The sequence below is a fragment of the Hemitrygon akajei genome, chromosome 31 (assembly GCF_048418815.1).
Source record: "Hemitrygon akajei chromosome 31, sHemAka1.3, whole genome shotgun sequence".
In the NCBI taxonomy this organism is placed as follows: Eukaryota; Metazoa; Chordata; class Chondrichthyes; order Myliobatiformes; family Dasyatidae; genus Hemitrygon; species Hemitrygon akajei.
Genome location: NC_133154.1, coordinates 24,612,105 through 24,625,186, shown reverse-complemented (window position 1 = coordinate 24,625,186; position 13,082 = coordinate 24,612,105). Strand labels below are relative to the sequence as shown.

The 13,082-nt window shown below is 46.6% G+C and overlaps 1 protein-coding gene across 3 annotated transcripts in view; it reads left to right on the top strand.

The window, feature by feature from the left end:
• Positions 1-13,082, top strand: part of LOC140719351 (SH3 and multiple ankyrin repeat domains protein 1-like) — a 512,322-nt gene that overhangs the window by 146,472 nt on the left and 352,768 nt on the right. For all 3 annotated transcript variants that reach the window (XM_073033929.1, XM_073033930.1, XM_073033928.1), the window contains exons 13-14: positions 5,598-5,711; positions 9,239-9,314. In XM_073033929.1, coding sequence (XP_072890030.1) covers positions 5,598-5,711; positions 9,239-9,314 — 190 coding nt within the window. The remainder of the gene's footprint in view (positions 1-5,597; positions 5,712-9,238; positions 9,315-13,082) is intronic.

Genomic DNA, 13,082 nt, shown 5'->3' with positions numbered 1-13,082 from the left:
GACTTTGCTTAGGCAGGAAGGATTAGTTTAGGCCAAAGAGTAAATTTTTTATCAAAGTAGATGATGTTACCATATACTACATTGAGATTCATGTTCAGGTGTTTACAGAAAAAATAAGGAAATGCAATAGAATCTATGAAAAAATATGCATAAATAAAGACCAGCAAACAGCATATGTGCTAACGATAGCCCAGATTTACTTAGGGAGCCTGAGGTAAAGGAACCCTTAGGAGCCTGATCATTATGATCATTATGGATGAACAAAGGGACCTTGGGGTTCAAATCCATACATCCCTCAAGGTCGCTGCGCAGGTTGATAGGGTAGTTAAGAAGGCCTATGGGATGCTAGGCTTCATTAACAGGGGGATTGAGTTCAACAGTAGAGAGGTCATGATGCAACTACAAATCTCTGGTGAGACCACACTTAGAGTATTGTGTTCAATTCTGGTCACCTCATTATAGGAAGGATGTGGAAGCTATGGAGAGGGTGCAGAGGAGATTTACCAGGATGTTGCCTGGATTGGAGAACAAGTCATATGAAGCAAGGTTAGCAGAGGAGCTAACCTTCTCTTTGGAGCGTAGAAGAATGAGAGGGGACTTGATAGAGGTCTACAAGATTATCAGAGGCATAGATAGGGTGGATAGTCAGTACCTGTTTCCCAGGGCACCAATAGCAAACACCAGAGGGCATATATACAAAATTAAGGGAGGGAAGTTTAGGGGAGACATCAGGGGTAAGTTTTTTACACAGGGTTGTGAGTGCCTGGAATGACTTGCCAGGGATGGTGGTGGAGGCTAAAACATTAGGGGTATTTAAGAGCCTCTTGGACAGGCACATGGATGAAAGAAAAATAGAGGATTATGGGGTAGTGTAGGTTTAGTACTTTTTGTTAAGGATTATATGGGTCAGTACAACATGGAGGGCTGAAGGGCCTGTACTGTGCTGTAGTGTTCTGTGGTTCTATGACAATTCACCCTGCAGTGAGAGAGAGAGAAGCTGAAATCAGTATTACCGTGAAGTAAAGGGGATTACAGAGGAATGAGAGAGGAGCTAGCTGAAGCAGATTGGAAGGGGGCACTGGTATGGATGATGGCGGAACAGCCATGGGTGGACTTTCTGGGAGCAGTTTGGAGAGTGCAGGATAGATGTAGTACATTCCAAAGATGAAGTATTCTAAAGGGAGGATGATGCAATCGTGGTTGACAAGAGAAGTCAAAGATAGCATAAAAGCAAACGAGATGGCACATATATAGTAAAATTTGTGGGAATTTAGAAGATTGAGAAGCTTATAAAAGCTAACAGAAGGTAACTAAAAAAAGCCTCAACAAGTGAAAAGAAGAACTATGAAGGTAAGCTAGCCAAAAATATACAAGAGAATACCAAAAGTTTTATCAGATGTATAAAGACTAAAAGAGAGGCGAGGGTAGATATTGGACACCTAGAAAATGACGCTGGAGAGTAGTAACAGGGGACAAATTTAATAAGTATTTTGTGTCAGTCTTCACTGTAGAGAGTGTCAGAGGGCAGGCATGACTGTAGTTGCTATTACTGGAGAGAAGGTTCTTGGGAAACTGAAAGGTCTGAAGGTAGATAAGTCAGCTGGACCAGATGGACTACACCCCAGGTTTCCGAAAGAGATAACTGATGAGATTGTAGAGGAATCACAAGATTCTGGAATGGTTCTGGAGGACTGGAAAATTGCAAATGTCATTCCTCTCTTTAAGAGTGGAGCCCGAGTCCATTACTAAGGGTAAGGTTTCGGGGTACTTGGAGAATGATGATCAAGTAGCCAAAGTAAGTATGGTTTCCTTAAGGGGAAATCTTTCCTGACAAGTCTGTTGGAATCCTTTGTGGAAATAGCAGGCAGGATAAACAAAGATGAGTCAGTGCATGTTGTTTACTTAGGTTTTCAGAAGGTCTTTGACAAGGTGCCACACATGAGGCTGCTTAGAGCACATGATTTCACAGGAAGGATACAAGATTGGTTGACTGGCAGCTGGACGTGAATACAGGGGGCCTTTTCTGGTTGGCAGCTGATGAATAATGGTATTTCCGAGGTCGGTCTTGGGAACGCTTCTTTCCCTGTTTTATATCAATGATTTACATTATGGAATCGATGGCTTTTTGGCCAAGTTCGTGGACGATGTGAAGATAATGGAGGGGCAGGTAGTATTGAGGAAGCAGGAAGTCTGCAGAAAGGCTTAGACAGATCAGGAGAACGGGTAAGGAAGTGGTGGATGGAATATAGTGTAGGGAGGTGTATGGTCATGCACTTTGGTAGAAGGAATAAAGGCATAGACGATTTTCTAAATTAGAAGTCAATTTAAAAATCAGAGGTGCAAATGGACTTGGGAGTCCTCAAGCAGGATTCTACGAAGGTTAATTTGCAGGTTGAGTTGGTGGTAAGGAAGGTAAATGCAATGTTAGCATTCATTTCAAGAGATCTGGAATATATACTGAAGTGTTATATGACATTGGTCAGACAGCACTTGGAGTATCTTGAACAGTTTTGGGCCCTTATCTAAAAAAGTGTCTGCTGGCATTAGAGAGTGGCCAGATGAAGTTTTCGAGAACAATTCCAGGAACAAAGGGGTTAATGTATGAGGAACATTTGATGGCTCTGTGCCTGTACTCACTGGAGTTTAGAAGAATGATGGGGGATCTCATTGAAGCCTGTCCAATACTGAAAGGCCTAGACAGAGTGGACATCGAGAGGATGTTTCTGAGAGTGGGGGGATTCTAGGGCCAGAAGACACATGCTCAGAATAGAGAGGCGTCTATTCTGAACAAAGATGAGGGGGAATTTCTTTAGCTAGAAGGTAATGAATTTGTGGAGTTTATTGCTACAGACAGCTGTGGGTATAATCTAAATAGAGGTTGAATGTTTCTTAATTAGTAAGGGGTTCAAAAGTTACAATGAGAGGATAAAGAATGGGGTTGAGAGGGATAATAAATCAGCCCTGATGGAACAACTGCACAGAGTCGATGGGCTGAATGGCCTAATTCTACTCCTATGTCTTATGGTCTTAAAAGAAGAAAAATTTCAAAGGTTTCAAAGGTACATTTAGTGTCAGAGAAATGTATACAATATACATCCTGAAATGCCTTTTCTTTGCAACCATCTACGAAAACAGAGGAGTGCCCCAAAGAATGAATGACAGTTAAATGTTAGAACCCCAAAGTCGCCCCCCCAGTTCCCTTCCCCCCCATTCGAAAGCAGCAACAAGGAACGATGCCCCCTCTCCCCACCAGCAAAAAAAAGCATCGGCACCCGCCACCGAGCACTCAAGCGTGAGCAAAGCAACAGCAAAGACACGGACTTGCAGTTACCCCAAAGACTACCCGTTCACCCGGTATTCGACATACCACAGGCTCTCTCTCTCTAATAAAAGATGTCTCCATTTCAATTGTGGATAATATTGAGAACATGAGTTGTAGCATCCTTGAAAGTGAGTCTGTAGGTAGTGGACATCAGTTCAGAGTCGAGGTAGGTGAAGTTATCTATGCCGGTTCAGGAAGTGGACATTTGATTATGAGTATAATTAATTTGGCAAGCATTGTGGTCGGAAGGGTCTGTTCTTCTATTGCATTCTCTGCAGGTTAGGTTTTAATCTCCCCTGAATGGACTTCCAAACTGTGTAGCAGCAGATTGAGTGAATAGATTGTCTGTCCTCTGTCGTGAGGGAGAGGAGGAGGGAGGCAGTGAAGTGCTGACAGTCGAGAGACTGAAAGATTGTAAAACAAAGGAGCAGAATGAGGCCATTCAGCCCATTGGGTCTTCTCTGCCATTCTATCAAGGCTGATTTATGATCCCTCTCAACCCTATTCACTTGCCTTCTCCTGTAACCTTTGATACCTTTACTAATCAAGAACCTATCAAGCTCAGTTGTAAATATACCCAATGACTTGGCTTCCACACCCATCTGTGGCAAGGAATTCCACCGATTCACCACCTTCTGGCTAAAGAATTCCTCTGATCCTAGTCAAGAAACATCCTCTCCAGGGCCACTATCTAGGTTGTAGCTGGTCTCTAATCATGTTCTGAAAGGGCAAGGAAGGAAATGGAGCATTCTGACCCCTGTCTGCCCTTTGAGGGGGCAAACATTGGCCCGTCCGGTGTTATTCATGTATAGCAAGAGGGTGAGTCACCCCTAGAGTGTCTGTGCAACAGTCTGGAGCGAGCAGTAACTATAGACAACCTCTCCATCCCCTCCAGCCCCACCGGCTCTGCGATCCCCGTTGGGGTCCTTCGTTTCTGAAGACATCATCAGCACATTCTCCAAGAAAAAAATTTGTTTTTAGGAGACAGCAGACCAAAATAGACCCGGCAGAAGAAAAGGATGGTCCAGGCTGGCTGGCGATTTGCGTAACCAGCTTTAAAACAGAGGCTCCAAACTGTGGGAAGCCTAAAGTAAGATGTCAACAACAAGGCTGATGTGGTAAACACACGGGTTATTTTCTGTCTTTGCAATGCAACCAATGGGAACCGATCTTGATGAGGTTTGTCGAAAGATAAAGACCTGGTGTCTGAAGTACGAGTCAAAGCCCTTCAAGAGCAAATAATTCTCTGGAGGATTTTGCTTTGTATATCCGTTCCTCGAGTGCTGGGTGTGACTGTCAAACCCAGCATTAATTGCTGTAAGACCATTAGACATAGGAGCAGAATTAGGCCATTCAGCCCATTGTTTCTGCTCCACCATTCTGCTATGGCTGATTTTTTAAAATCCCTCTCAACCCCATTCTCCTGCCTTCTCCCCATAACCTTTGACACCCTTCCAAATCAAGAACCTATTAACCTCCAGTTTAAATAGCCCCAATGACTTGGCCTCCTCAGCCGTTTCAAGCAATGAATTCCACAGATTCACTGCTCTCTGGCTAAAGAAATCCCTCTGTTATAACCATTGTGCCCGACCCAGTTCAGAATCAGAATCCGGTTTATTCAGACAGACAGACAGACATACTTTATTGATCCCGAGGGAAATTGGGTTTCGTTACAGTTGCACCAAGCAAGAATGGTGAAGAAATATAGCAATATAAAGCCATAAATAATTAAATAAAAATAAGTTAATCATGCCAAGTGGAAATAAGTCCACTATTGGCTCAGGGTGTCTGACACTCCGAGGGAGGAGTTGTAAAGTTTGATGGCCACTGGCAGGAATGACTTCCTATGACGCTCAGTGTTACATCTAGGTGGAATGAGTCTCTGGCTGAATGTACTCCTGTGCCTAACCAGTACATTATGGAGTGGATGGGAGTCATTGTCCAAGATGGCGTGCAACTTGGACAGCATCCTCTTTTCAGACACCACCGTCTGAGAGTCCAGTTCTACACCCACAACATCCTGCTTTCTTATGGAATTAATATTCTTATGTTCTTGATTATTAAGGGCTTAAGGTTACGGGGAGAAGGTAGGAGAAAGGGAAAAATAAATCAGCCATGAGCGAATGGAGAAGCTGACTTGACAGGGTGAATAACCTAATTCTGCTCCTATGTCTTATGGCCTGTTGGAGATGGTAAAATGGGGAAAGTTATGAAGAACTGAGTGTGAGCACCAGTCTACAACAAGCTTTGTGACTTTGCATTGTCTTTCTTTTAGTCCTCAGTATCGGAGAAAGGGGATTCTGGGAAGGCACGGTGAAAGGACGGACAGGCTGGTTTCCTGCCGAGAATGTCGAGGAGGTGCCGAATAAACCCCAGGAAAGCAAACACGGTAAGATCACCGTTCATACTGATTGAATGTGAGTTCTGGGAGAAGAACAGCGCTGCGGCAAAGAATGAACACATGCTGGATCCTTGCTGACAATATGAAACACTTTCAGGCAAATGATGCTGAGGGAGGGGCAGAATTCTCCCTCCACCCTGTCCCATCAAATAGTTCCTGGGCAGACAAGCGTCCCTCCGTATTGTCCCATCACAGATACCCAGAGCAGAGGAGCACAGGTTAAATGGAGCGGAAATATCCGGATGAATTGTCCCATCAGACACTCCCAAGTGAGGAGAACACTGGTTAGATTCAGGGTAAATGTCTGTCTGTGCTGCCCCACCACACAGTCCCAGATCAGGGCAACTCAGGTTAGATGCAAGGACAAACGTCCCTCCTAACTGTCCCATTACACCCTCCCAAGAGAGGATAACGCGGGTTAGATACAGGGTGAATGTCTTGCTGCACCATCCCACCACACACTCCCAGATCGGTGGAATACGTGCTGGAAACAGGGTAATGTTCCCTCTGCACTGTGGCATCAAACAGTCCTAGGTAAGATCCAGGGTAAATGTCCCCATGAATTTTCCCACCACACACACACAGAGCAGATCAGTGAACACCCAATTAGATACAGGAGAAATCTCCCTCTACACTGTGACACCACACATTCTCTGGCGAGGAGAGTCCAGGAAAGGTCCTTTGCACTGTCTCATCAAACCCAAGTTTATGAGTTCAATCCAGAGTCACACTCCCTCTGTGTGTCCCATCAAGCACTCCTAAGTCAGGGGAGCTTGGGTTAGATCCAGCGTAAAGTTCCTTTAGAACTGTCCCATTGGAACGTGGGGAGCCAGAAACTGCAAGTACTGGAATCACCGGTAAAGAATCTGCTGGAGGAACTCAAGCGGTCAAATTGAAGATTAACATTATTTGTCGCACGTACATGGAAACATACAGTGAATGTCAAATCAAAGCAGTGAAGCCTGAACATCATCCTAATTCCATAACACACAGGTGCAGAATTAGGCCGTTCGGCCCATTGTGTCTGCTCCGCCATTTCACTGTGGCTGATCCTTTTCCCTCTCTGACCCGAAATCTATGTTGTCTGGTTTTGCTCAAGGGGTGAAGCTTGCTGTGGTTTTACCTCCTCTGGAATCCCTGCTATGCCAACACATCCTTTCTTAGATCTGGGGCCCTAAGCGGCTCACAGTACTCCCCATGTGGTCCTATGAATGCCTTATAAAGCCTTAACAGTACATTATTGTTTTCAAATTCCAGTCATTTCAAAGTTAATCCTGTCTGTTGTGGCGGACGGAGCGGAGGTGCTCGACGAAGCGGTCCCCCAATCTGCGTCGGGTCTCGCCAATGTAGAGGAGCGTAAGTGCTACACCTGTCCCTACACCGCCTCTCTTACCACCATTCAGGGCCCCAAACAGTCCTTCCAGGTGAGGCAACACTTCACTTGTGAGTCTGTTGGGGTAATCTATTGCATCCGGTGCTCCCGGTGTGGCCTCCTCTACATCGGCGAGACACGACGCAGATTGGGGGACCGCTTCGTCGAGCACCTCTGCTCCGTCCGCCACAACAGACAGGATCTCCCAGTTGCCACCCACTTCAACCCTGCTTCACATTCCCATTCGGATATGTCCATACATGGCCTCCTCTACTGCCATGAAGAGGCTAAACTCAGGTTGGAGGAGCAACACCTCATATACTGTCTGGGTAGCCTCCAGCCCCTTGGCATGAACATCAAATTCTCCAACTTCTGGTAATTCCCTCCCTCTCCCTTCCCCCATCCCACCTTCACTCTGCCTCCTCTTCTAGCTACCTATCACCTCTCTCATGACTCTGCCTTCTTCTACTACCCATAGTGCTTTCCCCTTACATTCCTCCTTCACCTCTCCTGCCTATCCCCTCCCTGCTTCCCCTCCCCCACCCCTTGATCTTTCCTCTGATTGGTTTTTCACCTGGCACCCACCAGCCTTCTCCTTCCCACCCTCCCCCCACCTTCTTTATAGGGCCCCTGCCCCCTCCCTCTTCAGTCCTGATGAAGGGTCTCGGCCCGAGACGTTGACTGCTCATTTCTACGGATGCTGCCTGACCTGCTGAGTTCATCCAGCTTGTTTGTACGTCTTGATTTGACCACAGCATCTGCAGTGTACTTTGTGTTTACCAGTACAGCACGCTTACAGCTTACTGACCCTAGCCCTAACTGTATGTCTGTGAAATGTGGGGGGGAAGCCAGGCACCCGGGTGGGGGGGGGGTGTCTCCCACGTGGTCACAGGGAGAATGCACATACTCCTTACACACAGCAGTGGGAGTTGAGCCCTGAGCCCTGATTGGTGACTGCTGGCGCGGTAAAGCGTCGCGCTGACCGCTCTGCCGAGACGGGTGGGCCTCCATTGTTCCTAGTCCATCACAAGAAAGGAGATCCCAGCGAATGGGGTGAGTGGATTAACTGAAACCTCTTGAGTTCCTCTGCTGGGTGTGATGCAGGAGGTTTTGCCATCGTTGGTCGTGGACTGCCACCCAGTGTCCATGTTGGTAATTCACAACTTTGCAAGAAGGAGGCAGAGAGTGTTCTGCCGAGCAGCGATCCTGAACGTGTAAAACGTTTGGCGGAAGGGCCTGATCTGAGACGGTGTGGACACAGAAGCCTCAATGCTTTTACAAGGAGCTTGGCGATGCCGCACTTGGAGTATTATGTTCAGTTTTTAAAAAAAAAAGAGATGAGCTTTATTTGTCACAAGTACAGTACATCGAAATGAACAATTTGCATCAGCGATCGACACAGACGGAGGATGGACTGGGCGCAACCATACATCCAGCACCAACATGGCATGCCCACACCTCACTAACCCTAATCTGTACATCTTTCGAATGCGTGAGGAAATGAGAGCACCCTGAGGGGACTCACGCCCTGGTCACCCTGCTGTAAGAAAGATGTCATTAAGCTAGAAAGGGTGGGGAGGAGATTTACAAGAGGACATGGGTTAAGGGTGAAGGGGGAAAAATTTAAAGGGAACATTGGGGGGGCTTCTTCACACAGAGAGTGGTGGGAGTGTGGAATGAGCTGCCAGATGAAGTTGTAAATGCGGGCTCACTTTTAACATTTAAGAAAAACTTGGACAGGTACATGGATGAGGGGTGTATGGGGGGGATATGGTCCAGGTGCAGGTCAGTGGGACTAGGCAGAAAAATGGTTCGGCACAGCCAAGAAGGGCCAAAAGGCCTGTTTCTGTACTGTAATGTTCTGTGGCTCTACAAGCGTTTGTACAAGGGATATTGTAAATCGGGTTTTAAGGGACTGAGGTGTGGACAGAGAGGTTGAGCAGGTTGACACTTTTCATTGGAGAGCAGGAGAATGAGGGATAATCGTACAGGGTTGTAAAACAACATAAGGAGTGTAGGTAGAGGGAATGCGCCCAGACTGGGAAATCGAGAACTATGGGGCACGGGTTTACGGGTGGAATGGAAAGATTTGAAAAGGTTCCTGAGGGGCACCCAGTGATCAGCTGTGCTTCATGTTCAACAGAGAGCCGCAGTGAAAAGGCAAAGCGATTGTTCCGGCACTACACCGTGGGGTCGTACGACAGCTTCGACGCTCCAAGGTAGGAACGGAAGTTGCAATGGAGGGGGAGGAGGCATTCAGAAGTGGGGTGTTGTTGCCCAGAGGTTTTCCTTCCTGGTGTGTGCGAGCCAATTTGTTAAACACATTTTGTGCAGTTGTGTTATTGCTGATCGAATTGGCATTATTGGTGCTGCTGGTGTCGGAGGTGTTAAAGTGGTCACGTTCCCCAGATGTTCTCTGTTCAACTTAGCCCTGTGAAAGAAGGAAGAACTCGTATTTCTTTTGCGCCTTTCTCAACATTACGTTGTGAGTGAAGCCAAACAATACTGCAGGTGTTAGAAAGCTGAAATGAAAACAGAGAAGGTTGGAAAGACTCAGCAGGTCAGACAGCATCTGCAGAGAGAGAAAAACAGAGCTAACGTTTGAGATCTCACTGGCAGGTTGTCTGTTACTGTCCGGTGAGGATAATGGAAAATAAGAAGCAAAGAACATCAGGGAATTAGCACTACATGCTGAATGGTGACTTTATTAGGTACACCCATATGTCTGCTCATTAATGGAAATATGTAACCAGCCAATCATGTGGCAACAACTCAGTGTACCTAAGCATGTCAGCCTGGTCAAGAAGTTAATTGGTTCTTCAGGGCAAACATTAGAATGGGGGAGATATGTGATTTAAGTGTCTCTGACCATGGAAAGATTGTTGGTGCCAGATGGGGTGGTTTGAGTATCTCAGAAGCTGCTGATCTCTTGGGATTTGCAGCCACAAGAGAGCGTACAGAGCCTGGTGCGAGTAACAAAAGTCATCCAGTGAGTGGCAGCTCTGTGGGCGAAAATGCCTTGTTAGTGAGAGGTCAGAGGAGAACGGCCAGACTGGCTCAAGCTGACAGGAAGGCGACAGTAACTCAAATAACCACACGTTACAACAGTGACGTGCAGAAGAGCATCTCTGAAGTGAATGGGATACAGCAGCAGGAGACCACGAGCATAAACTCGGTGGGCTCTTTATTACATACAGGAGGTGTGTGATAAAATAGCCATTGAATTTATGCCATCTGGGTCACCTTGTTATAGAAAAGATATGGTTAAATTAAGAAAGAGTGCTGGGAAGATTCACAAAGAAGTTGCCAGAACTAGAGGACTTGATTTATAGGGAGAGGTTAGCCTGTCTGGGTCTGTATTCCTTGGAACAATGGAGAATGAGGAGTGGCATGATAGAAATGTTTCATGTTATGAGAGGCAGAGATGAGGTGGATGGTAACGGGAATTCTTCCAGGGTAGAGGAGTCCAAAACTACATGGCATTCTTAGGGTGAAAAGGGAAAGATTTAAAAGAGACCTGAAAGGGTGACATTTTCACCCAACGGGTGGTGAGTATATGGAATGAGCTGCCAGAGGAAGTGGCTGAGGCAGGGACAATGGTATCACTTAAGAAGCTCTTGCGCATGGAGGGCTGTGGCTTGGAGAGATATAGGCCAAACGTTTTCAAGGACTCCACAACTGATGGACTCGCGTTCTCGGTATTATTTATTTTTTATTTGCACAGTTTGTCTTCTGCACACTGATTGCTTGTCAGTATTTGCTTATGTATAGCTTTTTATTATCAATGCTATAGTATTTCTTCCTTTTCCTGTGAATGCCTGCAAGAAAATGAATCTCAGAATACTATATGGTGACATATTATACTTTGATAATAAATTTACTTTGAACATAAGACTTTGACACTAGCTGGGTGGGAACTGTGGCCAGTATGAACTGCTTGGGCCAAAGGGCCCGTATCTACAAAAGTGTGTTTGTACTTCTCTTTGGCAAACTGATGAACTGTTGCAGATAATGTGGTGCCTCATTTATTCCTTTCTCCTTCCCATACTTTCTTTGATGCTACATTTAGTGACCACTTGATTAGAAACAGCTGCATACCTGCCCATTACTACTAATATCTAATCGGCCAGTCATATGGCATCAACTCAATGCATGAAAGCATGCAGACACGGTCAAGAGGTTCAGTTGTTGTTCTGACCGAACATCAGAATGGGGAAAGAAATGGAATCTAAGTGACTTTGACGGTGGAATAATTGTTGGTGCCAGATGGGGTGGTTTGAGTATCTCAGAAACTGTTGATGAGCTGGGATTTTCACATACTACAGTTTAGTGAGTTTAGAGGGTCCCAACTTGGGGTCCACGGCATAAAAAAAGGTTGGGAGCCCCTGGTCTAGAGTTTGCAGGGAATGGTGTGAAAAACAAAAATAAAAAAATCATCCAGTGAGTGGCAGTTCTCTTGGATAAGATATCTTGTTAATGAGAGAGGTAAGAGGAGAATGGCCAGACTGGTCCCTGACGCTTCCTGAGCCTGTCTCTTGACAGACCCCTTGCCCAGAATGAGCAACAGCTGTGTTTAGCGGATGGTGTGAACATAGCGACTGTCCACACCACAGTAGGTCCTCCTCCTCCTGCTCATGGTGACATCCTGCTAGCTGTGCCTACCCGATATAAATTATCCATATTTGTCATTACGTACATCAAAATATGGAGGCATATGGTGGAATGTGTCATTGGCATCACGGCTGACACAGTGAGGAGGTGCTGGGGGCAGCCTACAAATTTCACCATGCTTCCCGTGCCAACATAGCATGCCCACGACTTTCCAACCCTAACGTGCATGTCTTTGGAATATGGGAGGGAACTGGAGCACCCAGTGGAAACCCCCACAGGGAGAATGTACAGGATTCCTTACGGACAGCGGCGTGAATTGAACCTGGGTAACTGGAGCTGTGATAACATTACGCTAATCTGAAGGAGCCTGGCCTAGCATCCTGTCTTCTCTCCTGTCTCCAGTGAGAGGGATGTAGGGAGATGAGCCATGGAGTGACGGATTATCCCTGGCAGAAAATCCCCTGTAATCGAATCCTTTGCAGCATGCAGGCGGAGCTTAAACACACCCCGGTTTGTACATTTGTTACTAGAATCTTGCACATGCCTTGTAGAAATATCAGTGACTGTGCAAGTGTCCTAACCCCCTCTGAATTAACTTCATCGTTCAGCGCCCTGCCTCCTGATTTGCAAAGGCCTCTTGCTAAACAGCTTCTTGATTACAGAATTATTATTCAAATCCCTCCTTGTTTCTGCCCTCCTGTTCCCTATAATTGCCACACATCCCTACATCCCTACATCCCTGAACGCAAGCCTTTAATCCTATCTGATTACCGAACCACAGGACATAGTCAGATACCTGATTCCTAAACTCTGTCCCTCTCTCTGTCTGCCTGTCACCCCCCTGCCTGTACCCCCTTACCTCTGCCTGTTCCCCCCCTCTGTCTGCCCTCCCTGCTGTTCCCCCACTGCCTGTCTTCCCCTTTCCTGACTGTCCCCCCTTTCCCTGCCTGCCCCCCCGCCTGTCCCCTCTACATCCCACACTCTCCACTCTCTCGTCTGTGTCCCCCACTCTCCCAAATGTGTCCTCCTCTCTCCACTCTCCTTTCTCCTCTCTCTGTCTCTTTCCTTCTGTCCCTCTATCTCTCGCTCTCTGTCTTGGTCTATTACCCCCCCCCCCCCGCCCCGCTCACCATTCCCCCTCTCTTCTGTCTCAGATGCTATTCGAACTCCCCTCTGACCGGGTTTCTGCTCACTTGTTGAGATCTCCTCACGCGGCTGGCTGTCAGATTTTATCTGAAGCATTTCTGTGGAGTCCCCTCGGGTATTCCACTGTGTTAAAAGTGTTTGATAGTTGCAAATGGCTGTTGTTGTTTCCCCGGCCTGCTCTGTGTGGAACCAGCATCATTTATACATTTGATTAATCACCTCAGCCGTGC